Source organism: Diorhabda carinulata, chromosome 1, assembly GCF_026250575.1.
Source record: "Diorhabda carinulata isolate Delta chromosome 1, icDioCari1.1, whole genome shotgun sequence".
NCBI classification, from domain to species: Eukaryota; Metazoa; Arthropoda; class Insecta; order Coleoptera; family Chrysomelidae; genus Diorhabda; species Diorhabda carinulata.
In genome coordinates this window covers 30,456,101-30,481,514 of record NC_079460.1, presented here as the reverse complement: position 1 = coordinate 30,481,514, position 25,414 = coordinate 30,456,101, and the positions used below count along the sequence as shown (strand labels likewise).

General features: G+C 32.5%; 1 protein-coding gene across 7 annotated transcripts in view; it reads right to left on the bottom strand.

The window, feature by feature from the left end:
* LOC130899560 (nuclear receptor coactivator 3) overlaps positions 1–25,414 on the bottom strand; it is a 414,140-nt gene that overhangs the window by 363,074 nt on the left and 25,652 nt on the right. For 5 of the 7 annotated variants that reach the window (XM_057809584.1, XM_057809592.1, XM_057809617.1 and 2 more), the window contains exon 1: positions 6,056–7,396. The exons of 1 other annotated variant lie outside the window; for it this stretch is intronic. In XM_057809584.1, the coding sequence (XP_057665567.1) occupies positions 6,056–6,327 (272 nt within the window). In that variant the 5' untranslated portion in view covers positions 6,328–7,396. Of the gene's footprint in view, positions 1–6,055; positions 7,397–22,178; positions 22,303–25,414 lie in introns of those variants that run through there. One more of the 7 variants, XM_057809661.1, reaches the window with a different exon arrangement.

The window sequence follows — 25,414 nt, the reverse complement described above, 5'->3', positions numbered from 1 at the left end:
ACACACTAAAATCCAAAAAACTATCTGTCCGCCTATGTACCAGTGTTGTGTGGAAAGTATCCAACGTAACAAAGAAATAAGACATTTTTTTCTATAATCATTTATATTTTTTAACATAGTCTTCTAAGTTTATACACTTTTTCCAACGGTGCTATAAACTTTTTAACTTTTTCAAATAATAATTGTCTTTCTCTTCAAAAAAGGCTGTAATGTATACGATGAAAATCCCTCTCATGCAAGTGAAACTGCAAGATTAGGAAAAACTCGCTGGGGTCCAAACCTGGTGAATACGTTGGATAATCAACCAAATCGTGTGTTACCATGATGGAAAGTATTTTCTTTTTCTTCAAATGTTGTCGTTTTATAGCAATTTTTCCTTTAACTTATCAAGAAATGATGCTCAATACTCCTCATATTATTGTTTCACCTTTTAAAACATAGTTGAAGAACACAATCTCATCACTATCAAGAAATAAAACGGTTTCAGATCGATGAAGCCGTTTCTGATTTTGCAATCCACTGTGTTGATTATTTTTTCGATTTAGAAATGTTTAAACCGCTTCATTAGGCCTGGAAAATGTTCGTTTGATCGCGCTTTTGGTCCAAATGAGCCAATCATGCATAATTCTTCGGTCAGTATATGGAAAATTTGTTCTTTTGATATGCCGATAGCCTTTCTAATCTCTCTGACCTAAATCCAACGGTCGTCCAGCACCATATGATAAACTTTTTCTCGAAAATTCGAGCCTTCTCAAAAGTTTGTCATTAGTCAAGCTGATACAGCTATGCTTAAATACAGCTGCTCAAAATTTTAGGATCGTGAATGATTGGAGCCTCCAAACACAGTGTCTAGCTCGTCTCTCATTTATGTAGGCACATCACCTTTCAAAAACAAACATTTAATGACATCTCGATGCTTAATCATTTCCATCTGCAGAAAAATCTTCTCACGACTCACTTGTACGATTATCAAACAGAAACTAAGTGTCCATAATATCTTGGCTTTGGATAAAAAAAAGAAGAATATTTATTTGGTTTATGAAGCTGTATAACACGCTAGAACTAACTTTTCCATTCTTTGTATCACTTTTCAATTTATTTTCTTAATAAAATTACACACTACACAAATTCTTTCATAATAATTTTCTAAATGTAAATAGCAGACGTTTGATGTCAGTCTGCGTCTCCAGTTTACGAGCATACGGGTAGCAAGCATATTTCCAGACAGACAATACCCAAACATTTGCGAATGGTTTTTCTATCCATTGTGCGTCTGCAGATAACGCATACACGTCTGGGCAACTGTTGATTCCACACAAACGAGTTTTATATTTACGAATTACGAATTCCCCCTGTAGAAAGAAATCATATTATGTTTTTGTCTGGACACATTGTGGTCTGGACCGGATGTCAAGCAATTACGATCGTCCTATCTTCGATCCTTAAACTGTGAAGTTTGTTTGTGTTGACCCAACAACAATAAACATGATTTAATTATACTTTTTATCTTTCATACACCCACAATAATATCGAGCGAAAAGTTGTTATTTGTACTCATCAGTTCAAAATTCCTATATATGTTTGTGTGAAATGTACTTCGTGAAAAACAGATAAGGTAAGGGAAAAAGTTCCAGTTTTATGTCTTGATAAGTTTTCTCGTGAAAACCACAAATTCCATGATGTTGTACAGCCTGAAAGTCATAACGATGTTATAGAATATATCTTTATAAACACTAAGAATTTGGGGTTATTTTTGTCTTAATATTAAATTAATTATATATTAAGAGTATTAAAAATACTATAGAGTTTAGGGTAATTTTTGTCGCATTAAAAGAACTTATAGAATATATTATTATGAATACTATAATAAATTCAAGGTGATTTTTGGTCTTAGACTCTGAAGTTGTTAATCAAATAGTCAAATAGAAAATTGCAAAATTCCCTTAAAAATTAAATGACTACGCAATACTATACAAAAATAGCTACAAGTTGCATAATCGAAGATTCTATTTGTTCTATGAAACACAGAATGCTTTATTCGAAGGAAAATGTTCGGTGTTGGTCATAAATAGTGGAAAACTTAATATTTTTTCGATTTTGTTCATTTTTTTTCGACGCATTTAAGATAAAAATGAGACCTAATTTGAAAACCAAAATTTCAGCACTTTTTCAGTCAGTATCCAAATCCAAAAGCAAACAAATTTCCTTATTTGTCTCAGAAAACTGTACATACAAAAACGAACAATTTGAAAAAAATTGAGTATTATAATTCAAACATTTTTTACAAATTATTGGAAAATTTTTAGGTCAAGTAAGGATTCTATGAGTGTAAGTTAGGTGTATAATGTGTAAGAAAAGTTATAATATACTTAGTAATTTATGTATAAACCAAAAAATGTATAAAAGAATCCAGTCAATTAATTCACATATCATTAAATGTTTTAACAATTATTTTATTTATGTATTGTCATCAAAAGGGAAAAAAGTATGCGAAATTTCAAGTCGATAATTCGATTGAAAATTTGTGAAAATTTAATAATAAAATTCTATCCAAACAATCAGACTTAAGTTAACTAGAATGTGGTAATAAAAACTAAAGTATACGAACTCACCAAAAAACAAGGTTCACATATTGAACCGCGTGAAATTTTACTCGTGGTATGAGTTTGGCTTTTGTCGGCAGGAAGTTTGGATTTGTTTATGTGAATTTTGGTGGTCTTTTCCATATATGTACATGGTAAAGACACTTTTATAATTGGAAGTTTTGAGATTATTAGCAGTGTTACGAACTCGCCTACTAATATAGACCGTGAAGCCGGTCCCGTCCTAATATTTTATGGAAGTTTTACAAGTGTGTCGGGTAGTTCGTTAAGTTAAGTATGTACATAAATTAATTATGAGTGAATAAATAAATAAATTACGTTGGTAAGATATACCTTGTGTATAAATTTATGACACTCGCTTGGTGTGTCAAGTGAAGTAGATAGATATATTAAGGATGATCGTGACGTTGGCTTTATCCCAAATTATCTCGACATATTTTACCTCAAAACTCTCTCCCAGTAAACATCGATAATGCCACATTTGTCGGCAAAAATTCTAGCACTCCTATATTTGGACTGGTTCTTGGCGAAGGCTTCAATTACGCTGTTTATATTAGATCTCAACTCCCTTGCAAGTAGGCCGAAATTTCAAGACAACGTATTGCCAAGATACTCTGAACACTAAAACCTTCTCCTTCCAACCTGGTGTTTAAAGGAAGGCCGGCTCTCAAAAGATACAAATACAGTAGTTCTCCCAGACGATGAATGCTTCGATCGAATTTAATACCTCTTTCTGTCTTAATAAATAACACTTCCCAAATTATCCCATATCAAAATTTCATATATTTGTCACAGTAACAAAGGACGAATCTTGAATATTTTTCAAGTAATTTTTCATATTATTTTATCGTTTTATCTAATATTATGTCAAAATTATTTTTCTTATTCATATTAAATCTCGTTTCTGTGTGCATAGTACGAAAATAGAATAACGCATACACTTCATTCCTTTTTTTGATTTACTCTTTCCGTTCCTTAACTACAAAGTTAAGCACTGCTGACATGGAATTTGATCAGCCTCCTTTACGTCACTGCCACTAAATGTCAAGTGTTTTATTTATTTTCTGTGCATGATAAACGGTGCCTAGGTCAGTAACACACATACGCAAGATAAGACAATATGACACGAATAATGTCATTTTATCTTTGAAAAATATTTGTATACTACGATGAGGCGCCTAAAAGTAAATTTTATGACTGATTCGTGGAAAAATTTCAACCATTCACTTTAAAAGTATATTTCTGTATTATCAGATGTAAAAAATTAATGGATTTTTCCTAATGAAATATTTTAGTACCAAAATGAAAGCATGAAATTTATTGCCAGATGTTTCAAATTTCCCATGGATTTAAACTAATAATTTTTATTAAATTTAAATTTAAATGAAATTTAAGAATCTGTAACTTTAAATTAACAGCTTATAAGTCAATTTATATACACAGTATCAAAAAAAAAAGAATTATTATATTTTTTGTCAATCTGTTTGTAACCGGCTTGACCGATTTTGACGGGACTTTCACTTGCAGATAGCTAATGTGTGAAGAAGTAACTTTAGGTTACTTTTATTTTAGAAATTTTATTCATATTAATAGAAAAGGGGTTTCGCGAAAGCAGAATTTTTTCATACTGTATAGTTGAACGTAGTCTGCCCCATCCACAAACTAGAACTTAAGATCGGTGTGCACATCATACTACGGTTGTAGACGAGTTGCGTCCCGGAGTCAATTTTTTTCTGGATTACTCTAACGGTCGTATATGAATTGAGTCTTTCAAGAAATGTAATACTAAATGGTTCTGTAATCTAATTATACTTCGCAGGATGATCGATAACTAGATATTGAATTCTAGATAACCATTTTTTTACCTGGAGCTTGAGTAAAATACATATTATCAACTAATTAATCATAATACCCCTCTCATATTGGGATAACTACTATGGAAGAAGATAAATTCAAAGTAATTGGTTGAAATTTTAAGACCAATGATAACGTAACCTAACCTTAGCCTGTATATAACAAAATTAATAACCCGGCCGCAACTAATATAGAATTTACAAGTCCGGGTAATCGCGGGACGCCACTAGCGTGCAGCACATACTACTCCATATTCAAGCTAGCTTTGTCGTTGATCACAATGGTTTTGATGATAGTGGACATCTGCAACATTTCGTTCGTAAATCGTTCGTAGTTACCAGTTTAATTTAGTTCTTAAAGAAACTAGATATTATAAGAACATTTTAATAAACTTGCAACTGTTCTACTTGATCCTATTATACCAAAAAATAATTCATTTTACTGTGCTTATGAAGTTCGGACATATCAGGAGGATTCTTCGAAAATACTAACAACTCAGGCACTATTTTTCAATGATATCAAATAGATAGAATTTGGTGGGAATATTTAAAAAATCCACATCGCAAATATAATCCGTCTACCGTAAGATATTTGCTTCGGAGAAGTAAACACCTGCGCATTTCTGTATGTTTATACTCAATGTCTCCCAAAATACTGAGATGTTTTAGTCACATCATAGGCGCCTTTTTAATTAATCGAAATTTAATGATAAATGAAAATTTGAAAATACAACAGCACACGATTCCTTTAGTTCTGTCGATTAGTTTTACGATTGTCCTGCTAACATTTGGGAATACAAAAGCTCATGATTCCGATAGTTCTATCAATTCCTTTGTCCTGCTAGCAATAAACATGATTTAAATTATCACATTAGAATTATTTATGCTCGTGACGCGATCATCATCTTTCTTCATACATTGAAGTAATTCAACTCTCATCTCGTGATCTGTTTTTGATATTTTACGTACATTACAAGATCTTCCAACGTTTATCGTTGTCAAGTCAAGATTTTAAATCGTATAACTAGACTGAGAATTGAAAATACATAGCTGATTTTTTTTGTGACAAATACTATCGTTTATTCATTTTCGTAAGGTGCTAAGTAAATTAAGTGGTTTGAAACTGTCCGAAAAATAGTTCCTCTTAATATGCGCGATTTTGATTGTTTATAGTTCTTCTTGCTTAAAAAATACTGCCTGTCACATTCGTCTAGTGACTTTGAAAATCTAAATTCTAAGTACGTGAAAGTAGGGATATTATACAGCCTAATTCAAACAATAATATTAGTAACTGACCGAAAGTAGCTGCAAAGATACTCACGATTTGTATCACAGAATATTATGAAAGATCAGCAACTTATTGTGGTATTATCATATTTAACATTATTGAAATTATTTTTGTGAAGGTAAATATCAATATGAAATATTCCGTTATAAAAAGAGATCGCAATATAATATGCTAATTAAATAATATCATGGGTCATATGTAAGACAGTGATGGAACACTCAAAATAAAAATCAATATTTAGATTTAGGAAACGAAGAATTCCTTTTGCACTCTATATAATATTAATTGGGAACGAAGACTGAAACACTTACCGTGCATTTTCCAATGATCCGATTGACATGTGGGCGACATGAATAGGAGGGGAAGCAATAGACGATGGTGTTAACAACGACCCCAAGAAAAAAGTTGGACCTGATCCCGTATCTGTCGCTTTTATCAAATCTTCACCGAACAACTCCACCTCCTCGCTTTTGCGGTCCTCGGCGGCGATTGTTTTATCACCCGTATAAAACAGTTTGAATGAAAATCTAAAGAAACTTCCACAAAATTCACTTACAACAACACTATACAGTCTGATTAGCATTCACTGAAACGTCTCCCTTGGGAACACAGTTAAACCCTTTTCGGTACGACACACATTATACAATTCTGACTATGTCGAAGTTTCGGATGAATCGCCAAAGAAGTTAAAAGTGACGCTTTATGAATCTTCACACAACTGATTATTTTTATCTTGCAGTCTAAACATTTTATTTTTCTAATTAAAAACAGCCAATTATACAGTGCAAGACTGGTAAAAACGGTGGTGGTAACTGTATCACTAAAATTACGTTTCATGAGAATTTCGTGAAAAAAAAATGAGTTAGAGCGAAAAAAAAACACCTTTGATGTCACTGCAAAAAATATTTCTCAAATGACAGGTTCGTTATTTACTACTGCTGAGAATCGATAAATAAAAGTTAAGAGGACATTTAAGCCAACAGAAATGATATTAATCGTTTCATATTCAAAAATAAACCGAAAATACAAAAACAGATTGAAGTGTTGACTTTCATTATGTTTACTTTCGGATTTGTTTAAAAATAAAATACCGTGAAGATTTTAATTTGTTAAGCGATAGGTGCTCGCAACTGTTGCGCGAAACTAGAAAAAGTCTACGTTATACTGACCTACCCGAAGGCCACGTTCTCATGTCGATTGTTTACGACTCCCCTCGTCGGATTTATTGCACAGGTAACAAACAAGACCAGATTTATCAAATGTAATACATCATAGTTTTCCTTGAGACAAATCCAAGAAATTTTAGATCTAATGTCTCGTGGATTCAATCATGGAACTGGTCATCAGTCGTCTATAATCGACAAAGATATCACTTGCTTGTGAATTAACAAAAAAATATGAAACATCCAAAAAGAAGCAGTAAACTTAAGAACAATTAATAAATAACAAATTACACAATAACGTGATATTATACATATGATAATTCCGCACAAATTTCGCCTTTGAAGCACTGAAGTCACTAAATATTTCGGCTGTTACGTCGTGCTTGAACTTATGTCACATTAACAAACATAGCCAACTACATTAAAATACTTTTCATTTGCGATTCTCGGCTTGGCAACAGTGATTGCCGTCGTGAGATAGTCGAGAATTGACTGATATTTTTCGTATTACGTCGACATAGGAGGGGATCAACGAATGGTTCGACTTGGTTAAATACCACTATTTATTACACATATCTACTTATTTGATTCCGGATATTTATAAACATATAGTATCAGTATTATCTACGTAAATCTAGTTCTATTTTGATATCGAACAAACAGCATACGTAGACTAGGTCTTAGAAAAGTAAACAATTACAAACAATTATTGTAGAATGCATTCATACCCGTAAATACAATATTATACCCGCCAAATAAACAGTTTAACAAAGGTATGGTGTAACTCGTCTCATATTTTATGGCAGCCTGTAGGCAACTCAACTACAAAAATTATTTAATTTTTGTAATACTGAAACCCATTTGATTGTTTCTATTTGAAAACCGTTTGACGCATCATTTAGTATTGTGTCATGTGATTTTAATTTATGGAGTTGTTAATGAAAGTGTAAAATATTTAAATAGTTTATTTCTTGATCTTTCAAATGATAATATGTCAAAAATAGACAGTGGAGCTGAAACCTTACTAAGCAATATACGAGTGTTGTATGAGTGCTTTATTACGACTCCCTTACACTTCTTGATAAATAACGCATAAAAAAGTAGTTTTTATTCAGTAATAAGAACACGAGACCCAGTTTTTCAAATGCGTTTCAGGGGTAGGCGCATGCATTCTATACAAAACCATATTCACTCCCAGCATAAAGAATAATTCCTTGTTTCCTCCTTGAACAAGGAAGGAGTATTCAAACACTTTTTTTATAATCATTAACCCAGCCATATTCAACTACACCATGTGTATCGACCCAGGTTTCGTTCAAATACATTATATTTTTGTCTGGGCATGTCTTAATAAATCGTAAATATTCTTGTCGAAGTTTACGATGTGACAAGATTCCATAATAGTGTTTTCAAGTACCTTATATTTAAAACCACACTCTACTAAAGTGTCTTTCAATATTTATAGTCATAATCAGATAATCAGGGTACGTACGCTGTTTTGAATCATCTCCAATGTTGGCACTATATTGGCTATAAGTCATACACTATTCGTTGAATAATGTCTTTGGTTGCATCGTCAACTTTTATCAGTTTTCGATTAACTTATTATTATTATTTTGAGAGTAATATATAAAATGATAAAACTATTGATACTAGATGTAAGAAATGTGACATTTATTTCGTGTAATCGATGTCACTTACGGTAGTTTTTTTTTTGTCAAATTCCAATAAACGAGTTTGTCGAAAATAATAAGAGTACCTATATTAGCAAAGTTTCTTATAGTTTTTACATGTTTATATATACATAATAAAAATAAACTAAATTTGTCAGTCATCACTTTCCATTTTATATTTTTCAGTCGTTTTTCGCAGAAAACAGTAGGTATTGAAAACATCAAACACGATATCGACATTGTATCCATTGTTTGTTTATGTAAGGTTTCATTTTATTTCCTCTTTTTATGTGGAATTTTATAATGTATCAGTAGCTGAAACCAAACAATACAAACGTAGGCGATAATGGTATCGAACATTATCAATATTCAATGTTGTAAAATCATTTTATTCACAATGAGGAACTGAATAAATTCATTATTTTTAAGAAACCTACTTGCGGTGAAGTTGTGAAGGATAAAAATGTAAACAAAAACAAAACAATATGAGTGTTATTTTTTGGGTTGTATCAATTATAGCAATGTTACTCGAACCGTGGATTGCTATCCATGGGGGAGTGCACTACAAGTTGAAAACAATATGATAATGTTGAAAATATTGAAATTTTAATTAACAACGATAAATAAACATCCCAACGAAAAATGGAAAACAAACATTATAACATTCATATTACGGTTAATATGAGTGGATTTTCTGTATTTAATTTCAACCCAATTTCCAAATATGAGTCGTTCTAATAAGCAATAGTATTTGACAGTGGTAAAAAATTCATTAATACTGATTAATTATTTATGAACTGCGGAATTTAAAAACGTTTGAATTTTTATGTAAGTATACATGATGTGACTATTAAGTATCGAGATTAGTGCTGCTACTGACAAGTACGCATGCGCCAAAGGTTTGCGACTGAAGCCTACTCTTTCTATTAGAATGTATTAATTTTGGCAATTCATTAAAAAAAATATAGAGTTGACGTCTTTGAAATGTCAGTAAAGAGCCAGCGTTTTATTTTTTTATTCAAATTTATTGTAGTTTTTCCACTGCAAGAACCAACATAACCTAACCTAACTAATAGGTTATAAGCCCAGAACGTTGTTAAGAAGAATTACTAATATTTCATGGCTGAAATCAGTCGAGAAAAATTTAGCGTTTTAATGACAAGGTCAAAAGAGAAAAGTCTCAAAAGAATTTAGAAAAATGACTACAAATACGACGATACCGATACTAGAAGCTAACAATTTAAGCAACTGGCTGTTTAGGATCAAAATATTATACCGAAAAGATAAGCATTTAGAGGCAATAGATGGTAATCTACCAGACTCAACAGCAAGTAGAAAAGAGAAGGATGAATGGGAGTGTAAAGATGCAAAAGCTAAGTCTATTATTATTCCGGGTATATCAGATCAGCATTTAGATATTAACAAAGAACGCATAACGGCCAAAGAGCAAATTGAGGCACTTAAAAATGTGTTTGTAAGGGCAAGTTCTTTGACTAAGATGGCATTATGGAGAAAATTATTAACTATTAAAAATGTGGAATTTGAAAAAATGGAAGACATATTTTTTTAAAATTTGATACAACTATAAGAGATCTCAAAGATTTGGGATCTATATTAGATGAAGGAGATAATGTGTATCTTTTATTGTTTGCTTTACCGCCAAAATACAATAATATAGCCACTGTTTTGGAAACAATAGAAAATGTTAAGTTAGATTTCGTTAAAGCTAGATGAAGAACTTAAAAATAATTCACAGGACACTTCAGAAGCTTCAAATGGTTGCTATAAATGTGGAAGCCGGGAACACTGGTTTTCACAATGTCCTAAGCGAGACAGAGGTAGAGGTGGTTATAGAGGACGTGGAAGAGGAAGAACAAGAAATAGAGGAAGGGAAAGATCATATACTCAAAATTCATGGCAAGCTAACGTTATAAAAGAAGAAGAGGAAGGAGTGTAGTAAATTTATGTTCTGAAACAAATGGAAAAATGAGAATGATTTTGGATTCTGGAGCAAGTAATAACTTCTTGAAAGAGGAACTAGAAAAGTATATGGTTAATATAAGAAAGCTAGACACGCCCGTAACCATTCATATTGCAAACGGTGACATTTTACAATGACAAAAGTTTTGTTTGGAAGGATTGATCGTTCAAAATATGAAACATAATTTGTTATCACTTTCGAAAATTACCTCAATGGGTCATACAATTATAGTAGAAAGAGAAAGATGATTATACAAGATAAAAATTTGTATTTAAAATGTAAAAACAAGAATAGTCTATATGTGATGATACTTAACAAAATAAGACATGAAGATGAAAAATGTAATGTTATATTAGATGAACATATATGGCACAGAATATATGGCTGGGTCATGCTGGAAAAGATGTTTTAATTCATTTAGGATTACCAGCAGAAAATAAAATTTGCTCTACATGTATGGAAGGTAAAGGTACAAGATGCCCATTTACTGATAGAGAAAGAAAACCAATCAAAATTGGCGAATTGATCCACAGTGACGTTTGTGGTACAATGAACCCTATCGCTTTTGATGGATCGCGATATTTTCAGACCATTATCGATGATTATGATATATAAAATGGGGACTGCAGATGAACGAGAAGACAGATTACTTGTGTATATAAGAGGATACAAGCGACATACACCTAGAAAACAATGTGAGATGTGATGTGAGAACTATAAATATCTAGGAATTATTTTTGACAATGAAGGGACAAGATGATACAGACATAAATAAAACAGAGCAATAACTAAATTACTAAATGAAATACTGAAATAGGAAAACAACGAACCTCCAACGCAATGATTAGGATTACTTTGGTATATGGATCGGAAAGGTAGAGAGAAAAGAACTACTGAAGAAAAAAATAGCCACAGAAATGGACGTTTTAAGAAGAACAAATAGAACGACAAGGAAGGATTGAGTAAGAAACGACACAATACAAGAGCTAATGAACTGAAAGAAACAATTATTGAACAAAATGAGAAAAAGCAGTTGATTTGGTGTGGGCACGTGTAAAGGATGGGAGAGGAATTATTGCCAAACAAATAATTTAATTAATTCCACAGTAGAACAGAAAGAGAGGAAGAACAAGATTATAATAGATGTATGGAATGAAAAAATCAATTAGTGTAGGACGTTGTGAACCCGAAATCCATTAATTATAGAGCCATTCGGTACAGAGTTTGGCGCGAAAAGTTTTAATCAAAAGTGATGTTAAAAGTCTGAAATTACGAAACTGTAGGTTTTGAATGACCCTGACTTCAAATTTAATATTGTCCCGAATGTGGCACTTCTGGTTATACCGAACGTAAACGTCAACTTTGTTATTTTAAACAGAACATAACATTTTTTATTTTATTTTCGAATTTGACACGAAATTTGAGAGAAAAATTGTGCTTTCAAATGGTCTCTATCAAAATCGAAATATTTTCAGTACATTTGTATTTTTTTAATTTTGAAAAAACGATATCTCCATTATTAACGAAGCTAATGACGTGAAATTGTAATAATAAACAACAATTACTCTTTCATACTGGGTAATCTAAATTTAGTCGCCAATATGCACAATTCAAATCATTTATACTTATTTCCTTTTTTCAATATTAGTACGGTATCCCATGGCTGTCAATGATTTGATAGTTGAAACGTTAATTGTTTATATTGTTTTGCCAATTTTTTTACTGTGTGTTGACAGACTTTCCGTATTTACGCAGAAAGATATCCTAATAGACCAACTGAAACGGTGATATTGTTAGAAGATTGCTTAAAAATGTCTGTCAGTTTGGTCGACTTAAAGCAAAAATTAAGTGACAGTGAAGTAGATCTTATTTTTAGGACGAGAATAATTCTTCGCAATTAAAAAAAAACCCACAAATGTAAACCATTTTCATACCAATTGGTGCAGTACTTCCAATTAGGTGATTTTCCTCGAAGAGTAAAATCCTATGAATTGTTTTGAATGGAAACGAGTGAGGAAAAAAGTTCAAAAAAAAGTTATATGGTGTGGAGAAAAGAATTGATTAAATCGACATAATTCCCATTTTTATTTTAATGAAAATCCGCATGTTAGAAAAGAACGTTATTTTCAAAATAGTTTTTAGTGCAATAAAAGACGTTAAAATGTTAGCAATAAAGTTTCATGATGAAAACTTTTCGCGCCACACCCCGTATAGTAATTTACGATTTGTGAAACAGAAACCATAATAAATTCATTGATCTGTTTATCTCTAATAATATTTTTATTTTTGTAAATATGTTATCCATAGCTTTTTTCCAATAATAACCAATTTCTTTGGCATTTGATTTGATCAGAATCTATTTTAATCAGCATATAACATTTTACGGCATACAAAGCATACGTTTCATCATTAACTTTAATAATGTAAATCATCAATAATGATGGCAAACATTATTGAATTACCATAAAAACAATCTAAGCTAATTGAAGTCGACGAAGCGATGACCGCAAGGATATTTAAATAAACGCCACGGAAATCAACTGGTTCGCGCAAACTAAAGCGGTGGTATTCGCGGAGGCGGTGACGGACACTTGCAAAAAGATATGAGCAACACTTTCAATTCTTAATATTCAAATGGATTTTGAGCGGACTGAATATAATGTACACAGTACTCACTTAGCTGTTAACAATTTTTCAAATTTGTAAGCGTTATTTGAAATTACTTATTCAATTTTTATTTGGTAGACCATGATATAAGTAGTTGCAGATTAATTTTAGTGATTGGGACCATATCTACGGTATTGGGAAATAAATACAGGAAAACAGAAATTTCAATGTTTTACAATCTACCAGTGTAAATTCCAATATAATCCAATTGTTTTGCTGCGTGCGAGTGAGGTGGTGTACGTGGAAAATCATTGCTTCAAATTTGTAAATTTCAGATAGGAATTATATTTCAAGGACAATATTATATGAATGGATTTTTGTGGAAATTCACTTCTTTAATAAACGGAAAACATAATCCGTCCACCATAAAAAGTTGGTCAAGGAAAATAAACAGCTGAGCGTTTTTGTATGGACTTAATATTACCAAAAAATTAACGTTTAGTAGATAGAAATTCATAATAAGTCTTTTATGGATCGATTGAAAGTTTGAAAAGATTGAAAATATAAAAACAATTTCCAACTTTTGGCATTTTACATGTTTGCCTCTGATTTCCATTAGTGCTTTTGTCCATTTTTTCAAAAGATGTACGAATAGTTTGCAAATTGGATTATCTACCTGTAAGTTATATCTGGATAATAATGAAAATGTACTATTGTAAGATGATTCAGTTTTACCCCAATGATGAATGCCTGTCTTCTAATAAGTAAAATAGCTTCAAGGTATATCCACAAAGTGAGTTCCGTTTGATTATATAAAAAACGTGTACAGATACAGAAAATAGTTATTTATGTATCAAAGCACTAAAGTCATACTTTTTGTCACGAGGCTTGAGATAAGTTACCTTGGCGTTTAGCCGAAGCAACCAACCAGACGAGTGATAAAAAAAGACTTTTGTGTCGCGTTACATATTTCATTTTTTTGGAAATCTCCCAGATTCAAAAATATTTGCGAACATATTTGGAATTGAGGCGAGCAGAATAGGTTATGAGTGCGGCGTTTAGATACACAGATGAATATATTAATGGTAATAGAACAGTTTAAATTATTAGTAATGTTAAAAGGATGTAAGCTGGTTGACGTGTAATCGACTGCTGTCGAACATGAAGAGGATGACAGTTCATTTACTTCAGTGCCTAGACACTAAAAAGCGATTTCATTTTCGATTTCTATCGACCAATCAATCAGCATTAATAATTCAGTTTACTGACGATTTCGAAAACAACATTTATTGTACAAAAATGTAAAACAGTTGAACAAATTTTCTACATAACTTTCGAAATTTTATATGTTATAGTGTGGACCAAGTTTTGTATGCCTTCTTCATAGTTGGGTTGACATCCGTTTTTTGTTTTTAACCATGTGGTAGCATGTTTTTTCAGCTGGTGATCATCGTTGAAGTGTTAACCACCATGGAAAGATTTTAGATGTAAGAAAAGATGAGGTCAACATGAGTTTTCGAGTCAAATATTGTTTAAGCTCAATTTTCGTTGGGGACGTGTGCCTCCATTCCATCGAATGCCAAAGAGTTTCTGGGGTGTCATAAGATACAAAAATTTCAACTATCCAAGAAATAAAATCATCATCGTCTTCATTGTAGTGGAGTGCGCTACCTATACGTTGTATACGTGTTGTTCAGTAAAAATATCGAGGTACCTAACGTAAGATTTCGAAATTTTAGTTTTTCAGTAAAAATTTCATGAATTACTGTGAGATTTGAGGAGATTCCATAGAAAGAGGCTTTTACTAAGAGCACCAATTTTAAAACACGTCGACTGCAGCGATCTGAACATAACGTCCATATCTTCTGTTTGAGTCAGTAACTTCCGCGCATGCTCGGAGCTGCGATCGCTGCCGCTGATAGAAATAGAAATGGAACTTACATTTTGGATATACCTCGTATATATACCACGTAACTGCGTACCGGCCCAATGTATCAGACGGATTTCATTCAACTATACGATCTGCTAGTTTGACATGGAAATAAACAGGAAAATAAAAAATTTTTTGACAGAAAAACTCATTTTTTTAAATATGTATGGAATACGTTTTGTACATAATTATTAAGAATAAGAATCGGCAAAATTTCAAGCGGGGTCATAAAAATCCTTCACCTTCAAAATCGTAATTCTGTATTGATTACTAAATATTTTTGTTTTTTTATTGACACTGAAAAGTCATAAAGATGCAAAAACTTAAGTGAAAACTACAAAACAAAATTTTGATATGAAAATACAATTATTAACCCAACACACTATCGCCAACAAGTTTTCTCCTGATAATTTATTTTAAAATTAAACTTCAAATAAATAATCTGTTGTTGTTTGGCGGCGTCATTGAAATTATTTTGGAGGGGTTCTTGATATTACTTTGGTAAAACGATGCAATAAAATAACGACATGATTATTATAAGTCGTCATGCCGACAACTGTTTTCTTGTAGAGTTTCCCACTGCAATTCACGCGAGATGGTGGCTGAGAGATTCGTCCGCCTAATATTCTAATTCTAGACGGCTCTTTAATGTATAAAGGAAAAAATACGACTAGAATAAAATAAATCGTTAACCTTATATACAGTTTTTTTATGATTTTTATAATTAAAACCCCATGTTCCTGTTGACCAATGCATAAAAAGGGTATATGAAGAAAACTATTCAATTTAGCTACAAACAATATCATATTATAATCATCCGCATATGATGTCTTACCATCGAAATAAATATTTTCAATTTTAGATAAACATACAAGGATGTATTGATATCTAGTTAGCCTAGATCAGTTCCATGCATAAACAAAATATTGCGTTACCATAGCAACAAGCAATAACTTAAATAGAAGCGTCAGTGTAAAATTTGACGTCAAAAAAGTAAACCACAGTTACGCAATAAATTAAAAGAAAAACCAACGAAATAGTGAAAATCGAAAAATTGGAGTATCGAGCCATCATCTGTATTTAAAAGGGTTAAGAGGTAAGCAGATTTGCGAAGATATGCTTAATACCCTTGGTGATCAATGTCCTTCGTATGCCACCGTGAAAAATTGGACTGCAAGCTTCAAAAGAGGTCAAAGGCTAGTTTCTGTGTCCCCGAAAATATCGATGCAGTTCATGACATGGTTTTATCAGACCGTCGAATTGGACTAAAACGCATATCTGAAGCACTGAATATTTCATACGAACGCTTCCATCATATAGTTCACGTGAATTTGGACATGAGAAAAATTGCTGCAAGATGGATCCCCAAATGTTTGAATGTTGACCAAAAGCGTGCAAGGGTAGAAGCATCGCGTTCGATCTGTGCTCGATTTGAAAACGATGGAGACTTCTTAAACGGAATTGTTACTATGGATGAGGTTTAGGTCCGTTTCTACGATCCAGAAACAAAACAATAATCGATGGAATGTTGACACTCTGGTTCTCCAAGACCTAAGAAATTTCTTGTCTAAAAATCTGCTGGAAAAGTTTTTGCTTTAGTTTTTTGGGATTGCCATAGGTAATCATGATTGATTTTTTGTATAAAGGTCGAACAATAGATTACTATTCGACATTACTGACCATTCTACGGAAAAAAATTAAAGAGAAAAGACGCGAAAAGCTATCCAAAGGTGTTTTGTTTTTGCAGGACAATGCCCCTGCAGACAAATCTCATGTTGTCATGCAAAATATTCGTGATTTAGGGTATTAGAACACCCCCGTATTCACCAGATTTGGCTCCGTCCGACTATCAACGAGGAGGTAATAAAAGCTGTGGAGGTCTGCTTTGCAGAGCAAGAATAAACATTTTTTTAAAGGTCTAGAGATATGTTGAGTAATAAAATATTTTGACATTGAAATTTTGTTTGGTTCTGTAGTAGGCTAAGAATTTTTCAATATATCCTCGTATAAAAATACATAGATTTTACGAAGGTGGCTTCTGGCCTATTAAACTGCAACCTATTCAGATTTGTTGAGGTCCTCTAAATCTAATCTTATTCTTTTTATAATGCCTATCAGCATAAAGACTTGATATTTCAATTGCTTTTTTACTCCTAGTACTTAAGAGTCGCATGTTAGAAAAACTGTCCAAAAAATTTGGTTAAATTGTTTATTCTCGTAGAATATTCTAATCGATGTTATTCAATGTCTAGTTGAATGTTGAATCATGTTTTTTTTCTAGAAATTTGCATCGCAATAATTGATTACTTTCTTCTTATGGTACGTTAATATGGGTTGTCCTCAACGCTTAATGTTTCAATTTATTAAATATATTTGTTTATGAAGCTGAAACACTGTCGCTAACAAAGGGGACTGTGAACAAAAAAGAAGTAGCGCAAAGAAGCATAAAAAATTGGCATATTCTAGAGAAATAAGTGAAAATGAGAGGAAGGGTCACGGACACCATCATAAGAATATTTTATATCACGTGTGTTGTACCAAAATTAAGGTTCCCAATTTAATACACTTTCCTGGCAATGTGCTAGGCTAAATCAGACATAGTACCGTGCGCAGCGGTTCCCCCACTCTCAAGCCCGCGCTTCGCCACGTCGGTCGAGCAAAGTGAGGTGATCAAATAGTTGTTTCAAAAGAGTTCACTCTAACCCAATTCACAACGATTTGATGGATACATTAGGGGATTCTTCAGTATCATATGATACACCAATACCAAACACGAAAAACTTTAATAACTCCATGAACTCAAGTTGCAAGTCGACGAGTGCCTATTAGACAAATAATTGAAGATAGTGGTCTATCATACCCTGTAGTACATATTGCACTTACTGCTGACAGTATGTTGATAGATACACTCAAGTAAACTCGAAAAACATTTGTAGTTTGCTTTTAACGTAACAAGGATAAAATAACAAAATTTTCTTGCAAAATTAATAGCAATTTATGAGTCATGGATCCATCACTATTGTATAGGAACAAAATGCAGAGAAAGGAGTGAAAACATAGAGGTTCATCACCGGCTAAAAACCTTCAGCAAGTAAAGTCATGATAATAGTATTTTGGGATACTGGAGGTTTAATTTTAGTAGATTACCTTCAGAAGGAAGCAATAATTCTTATTATGCCAATTTGGTTCCATAATTATGTGAGTTTAAAAAAGAAAAATGCATCAGGCTATTGCAAAAGCAGCAATAGCTCAGGTAGGCTTTGAATTACTTGAGGTGCCGCCAAATTGTCCAAAATTTCGCCCCAACTAATTACGTGTCGTTTCCGAAACTTGAAGAGCATTGCGTATTTTCGATTTTCTTCGAATAATGAACGGTATATCAACGTGAGAATATGTTAATCTCAATTGAAACTGCATTGAAATAATAAAAATTATATGTTATTTGTTGTAAGTGGGTCAGGGTTCAGTCAGGTAAATAACAGTATTTATAAAACACTAACGACTAAATGACTTACGATGTAATCTGTCAATTTATTATTGGTGAATTTACCTGAAACAGAAATAAACATAATTAAAATAGTGAACTCTATTTTTAATTGGAAATAATTATTGTTAAACACAGACCTATTCTAATCATTAATTAAAAAATCTTAATAAAAATTTATTGCATTTAAAGTATGAGTATCGAATGATGTCTGTAGAATATTAGTTCTTGGCCAAGAATAATCCGGATTCCTTTCTACCGACTGGAGTATTTTATTTCCCATATTTATTTTATTTGCTATAGAATATAACCACGTAGCCTTTTGTTACAGACGTGCTCTTCCAGGCCTCGTGACGGTTAAGAGTAGTAATATCTTCACCTGCATCAACCACCAAGGTGGCAGGAGACCTACGGAAGTTATGCTCCTAATCAATGCAACCTTGAAAAATTCACTAGTTTTTACGTAATATGTATTTGTCACTTTTGTTGTAAGGAATACATCATCTGGAGTTAATAAGATGAATTCATTTAATTCTTGTGGAATAAATGTTCTGTATTTCTTCGATTGATAGCCGATTTGAGAAAAACACGCAGTTTTTATTTCATTATTTAATTTTGGCATGCTGTTCAACATTGAATGTATGTTCCACAAGGACCAAGATTTCTAGTTTTAAGAGAGTATTGTAAAATAAAACAAAAGAGTACGTTCTTACAAAAAGAATTTACTTTATTGATATTTCTCTAGTCCATAAAAACCGTATATATTTGAATATATTGTTTCATCGATTGTTCGGGTAATAAATTGATACCAAACTTATATCAAACCCACAAAACGACGTATGTGGAACTCATTTTCAAAAGAAACTATACAAACTTATATTGCGAGATATCAGCAATTAATATTTGACTTGTTTAGCGGTTGCTTGGGACTTTTTGTTTGCAAGGTAATCGGATTCTGGAGATCGTGCAAATCTCGTGGATTCCGAAAATAAGCGAAAAAGTATTTTTTCGACGAACATTATTCGATTTTTTTCCTCGGTTCCAGAAAATGACGCAGCATCGCTGCGGGACCTTCGATAACAACAAAAGTTTTTGGTAAAACACATAGTTTTAAGAAATCATTATCATCATATTCACTAATAAAGCCTTACCCCTATATGTTAGGCTACTGCTTTCATTACTTCACCAGATTAAACTAGATTGTGCTGGGAACTAATTTCTTAGAAGTACCTAGTGTTAGGAAGTCAATTTGTGTGAATCACTAATGAATGTCTCCAAGCTTTTAGAGAGTCCTCTTTCAAACATATATTTTTTATGTAACAAGGCTAGATGGCGCAAAACACAAATATCGTAAATTTGTAAATTTATTTGACCAAATTGAAAGCTTACGTTGAAATTATCAAACTTTTTCATCAGAAACGATGAAAAATCATTTATCATCTAACAGCAGTGGTACCAACTTAACTGTCGGTAGTGTGCGCGCGCAGCTACCGTGTTATACTTTTAAGCAGTTGAGTTCGGTCGTGAATGATTAACAGCCCGATTTAAGTATCGACCGGAAAAGTTTACAAGGGTTCTTTTTGATACCTAATAAATACCAATATATCCTAAGAATTTCGACACTATTCTGCATTCAGATGCTCTCGTAAACAAATATGGTATTGACTGTAAGTGCTACTGATATTACTAACTAATATTCGGTTTCCCACTTATTGCAGTATTCACTCTAGTGAACAGTATAATGTATTGAGGGCTTTAAAAACAATAAATAGTCGCCATTTGTAGTGCTTATCCTTGTTTTCATCTAATCTTTGATTATTACAAATCATATATAGGCTAATAAGATAAAGGAGTTAGAATTAAACCCACTTTGAAAAAGAGTTAAAGCGCTTGAATGAATATATGAAATAATTTTTAAAATTTTCATTAACATTAACTGCATAACAAAACTGTAACTAAATCATTTTAGATTTTACAGCAACATAATCCGCTTTGAAACGTAAGTATACGCAATGAGCTCAATCTAACTTAACGCCACTATTATTTTCAGAATATAACTATTGTTATTGTTACTATCTCCTCAGATTTACAAAAAGTATGAAAACATTCCCATTTCAAATGAGTATCTTTTCAGACTTGATTTTGATTGATTAATAGCGATTAAGCTTAAAGTAAAGATTAAACGAATGCAAATCTGCAATTTATAGTTTCAATGCACAAAGTTGGAAGAACTTTTCAAAGTGCAAAAATAAAATGAGTCATTCCAAATCAGACACAGATTGCAAAAGTGTACATAGAAAATACTGTAGTAGAACTTGAAGCAAATTCACGCAATTTGTTCAATTTTCAAATAGACTTTTCGGTAATACCATACCTGCGGACAAATGAAGGACAATAAGACAAAAATTTCAGGAATTTGCTGATCTTTTACCTCTAGTGAGATCTTTGGATGAATTGATGGATACTGGTACTAGTTGTCGACATTTTGAAAGGAAATCCTTTACTTTATTTTACGACAGAAAAAATGAAAAGAATCCAGGAGTGCCTCTTCGGAGCTCTGTTACAATCCTGAAGAAAGCGAATTTATTTAAACTCTGTCTTGGCAGCATGACATGAAGCGTGAGAATCTTACAGTCACAGGAACCATTCGAACTGATCGCATTGAAAATGCTCCTATGAAACATCTGAGAAGGCATCTTCGAGGCTCTTTATATGGTATAACAGATGATTCAACAAATGTAACTTTGATTCTTAGTACAATAATTCAAACAACAACAACAATAAGTTTCACAGACATCTTTGATCATTCATTGAATCATTAACAGCATACAGACACAAACATAAACGTTTGATCCATAGTGTGGCAACTTGAACAACGTTCGGCATTTCTTATTACAGTTACTGAGGATACTGTTAGGTACTTTCCCTCCCAAACGCACGGAGTTGTAACTACAATAGTTTGAAATTATTAGTTCAGAATTATGGACGACACAGATGTTCAGAAACATGTCGAAACACCTTGCAGTGTGCCAACTCATACCATTTCAACAATTTCAGTATATGCAGCATTTTTTCAAGTTGTATTCACTACAAAAATAAATTATTTAATGACTTTGACTGCTAAACTATCACTTATTTATATCCGACGAATTTCTAGATAATTCGGATTCCAGTAAGCCGCAAACAAACAAAAATACCTCCGAAGGAAATGTCTAGAAAGAAGGAAATCTAGAAACTGCTATAACATAATGTAAATAACTTATAAAAATAATATAAAGGAAAGCCGTTTTATAAAGACATTCCGGGAGATGTACCCGGCGTATCCGCCAAACTTTATTAATGCAATAGAGTTCATAACAGATAGATGGAATGAAAAAAAGAGCCGGCTCTACCAACAGAAAGTCGGCGAGAAAATATTGAAAAGAGGATGATCTATACCCAAAAAAATTTAATTCCAGATTGAACTGCATCACTGCCTAAAGAATGTCCCAACTGTGTAATAAATTCCGAAATTTAAACTTACACGTCAAAATATCTAATAATTCGTTACAACTGAAATCTATTCAGAATATTTCACAGCTCATATACAGAATTACCTATCCGGCCCTACTTTTCCACACTATACTATATCCAAAGTTTGGTATAACAGTGATTTATGTTCGGATGCAGATTAAAAAGAATCACGCACGGCACATATTAAATGAATCACTTATTATTTAAATTATCACACGACATATTAATACAGCACAATAGTAATTATAAGTAAGTATAGCACATAACTAAACATCCAATTGGCAAATATTTGAATACAATACTTTCATTATCATTTTCCTAAATGTACAACGTGTTTTTTTTTTAATTGTATTGAAATAACCGATATGACTTGCTACTCGAGCGATGTTAATAACATAATTATTGCACAACTTCTAAGTTTGGGAATATTAGAACAGTATAATCACTGAATGAGGAATTGAAACATTGAATACATAAAAACATTTAGCAGTCGTAAACGAGGTTTAAGGTTAATCAAAAAATGTGATTTTTCCTCAAGGCTAAAGTACTTTTTGATTTTTGATATTATCGAAAATTAATACAAAGAAAAAATGATGATTTTTTTAGAAATTTCGGTTTTCATATTGATACGTGATTAATGTCGCATGCTTTGACACAATTAAAAACTTGTATTCAAATTAGTCTGAGAAAATATCAATAATTCTTAAAAGTGTAGACGATAATATTTTTAAAAATGTTACGGTACAAACACTTTTTATAGTCAGTCTACAAGTGTTTATTATAACTTTTCCATATTTTAAGATTTTAGATTCACACATTAAATTGACGCGGTTTAAGCAAAATGAGTCGGATTTTTGACGTGGATTTATAATTGTAGATAAAATCTGGATCCACCACTACACTCCTGAAACGTGAAAACAATGGATTGCAAAAGGCAGATTTGCTCTGAAAAAGGGTTTCATCGGCCGAAGAAGTGATGGAGACCGTTTTTTGTGATAGTCATGGGTTTGTGTTAATCGACTATCTTCAAAAAGGGCAAACAGAAACCGAAAAGTATTACACATCATTGCTTGATAAGATAAAGTGGGAAATTGCGAGAAAGCGACCGCATTTGAAGAATAAGAAAGTACTTTCCCATGAGAACAACGCACCACCGTATTTACCAGGTCTGGCCTCCAGCGACTTTCTCCTGTTTTCTAATATTAAAGTTCCACAAACGAGGAAGTTATTCTAAACCCATTATACCAACAATGGAATGTAAGCCAGAATTTACTACAATAATTCAATTAATGCCACAGAAAACATTTCACCCCGATATTTAGCAGTATTCGTTTAGATTTCATAGAAATGCTGAAACGATTTCTACAGACATTATTTATAAAACCCCTTTCCATTTACACATCCCTCATTTTTCAATAGGAAAATACACAGAATGGCATTTAGATGTTTTTGATGTTTACATAGTCTTTGTACGAAGAAGTCTGTGCAACACCTTTTAAAAATGAAACGTAGAGCCTATGGATTGCTAATGTTTTTCAGCATAAAATGAATTAAGACAAATTATGACAAAACTTAGTAATTATATACTATACTTGTTTGATATTGTTTTTAGGTATTCTTTGAATGCCTTGAAATGTGTGCAAGAATCAACAGGATCAGTAGCTAATCAAAAAAGGAACTATAGTAATAGTTCAGGATTGAACCTGCCGAGGTAGCAATTTTATTTATATACACCTAATCCAGCGATGCTTTAATCTTTGTTACCTTTCCAAATACTAGTTGTCGTCTTTCTCCTCGAAATAGGCGTTTACATAAGCGATAATGTTCTCGTGTGATGAAAGTATCTCACCTGTAAGTGAAACTTTGAGATTAGGAAACAGAAAAGATCTGCTGGTGCCAAATCTGGTGAATACCATGGGTAGTCAACCAATTCGTGAATTTCAGACATGGCGCTAACCGAAGTGTGAGAAGGTGCATTGTCCTGATGGAAAAGCAAAAAGTTTTTTTTTCAATGGCGTTCGTTTTTCTGCAGTCTCTATTTTTAGCTTATAACCTCTTGTTTTACATTTTTCAAGATAGATGATAAACACAATCTCGTTCCAAAAAACGGTCGCCATCATTTTTCCGGCCGATGAAACAGTCTTTGCATTTTTTTGGTACAGGTTCGTCGTTTGCAATCCACTCTTCTAACTGTTTTTTTTTCATTTCAGGAGTGAAGTGGTGAATCCAGATTTCCCCTAGTTATGAATTTTACTTAAGCAGCGTCAATAAGGCCTAGGTAATGTGTATACGAATGCGCTTTTGGTCCAAAATAAAAAATGCGGCACCCAACTCGCGGATAGTTTATGCATGCATAATTCAAGAAAATGTCGGAACAAGGGAATGAGTGACAAATCAAGAGAATTTGGGTTAGTTATCAAAATGCTTTCTACTCCCTAAAAAAATGTAACGCTATAGGATAATAGATGGCGCTATAATACCAAAATATCTCTATTAAATTCCCTATAAAAATATCTTGAGTGTTCTCGTATTTAACATGGTTGAGATAAACGTGATTTGGTACGAAAATATTATTATTCAGACAGTTCCAGCCGTGGAAGTGGTTGGAGACGGACGTAGAGATTTGAATGGAATACTGTTTCACATCCCCCTTACAGCCCAGATTTGGCCCACAGTGATTACCATCTCTTCCCTGAATTAAAGAAACATTTGGGAGGGATGCCTTTCACCGAGGAACTGAAAGAAGAGGTTTCGAACTATCTTCGCGGCCAACTTAGGCATAAAGCAGATGGTACACCGCATGCAAAAATGCATTCAAATGAACAACGACTAAGTCTGAGGTTTCCAAACATGTATTATTCATTGCCAATAGACATGTTTCACAATGTAAAAATTCGTTAGGGACCTTATTTTATGGATATCATTGTACTTTTACTTGTTCGTGCACAAAATTTTGGTGACATCTAAAGGTTAAAGGTAGTTTACATTTTGATTAACTTAGTTTCAATAAAACGTCGTTAGGATTTCGGCCGACTACTTTACTGAGGTTGCTCAACTTGTTTCAAAATTAGCAACAATAAATATTAAATTTTTTTGAAAGCTACAACATAAAACCGTCTTTGTTTAGATATTAAATCTAGACCTTCCCTTTAAACAGAGCAATCAGGTTGATTTTGAAATTCATACTTGTAACATGCCATTCGGCTTGTTACTTTTTCTTGACATTTTGAATATTGAACGATGAATAAGTATGTGATTTATCCTCTCAAATGACTTCAAAGGATCTGAAAAAAAATTATTATACTGTATGCAAAATGAG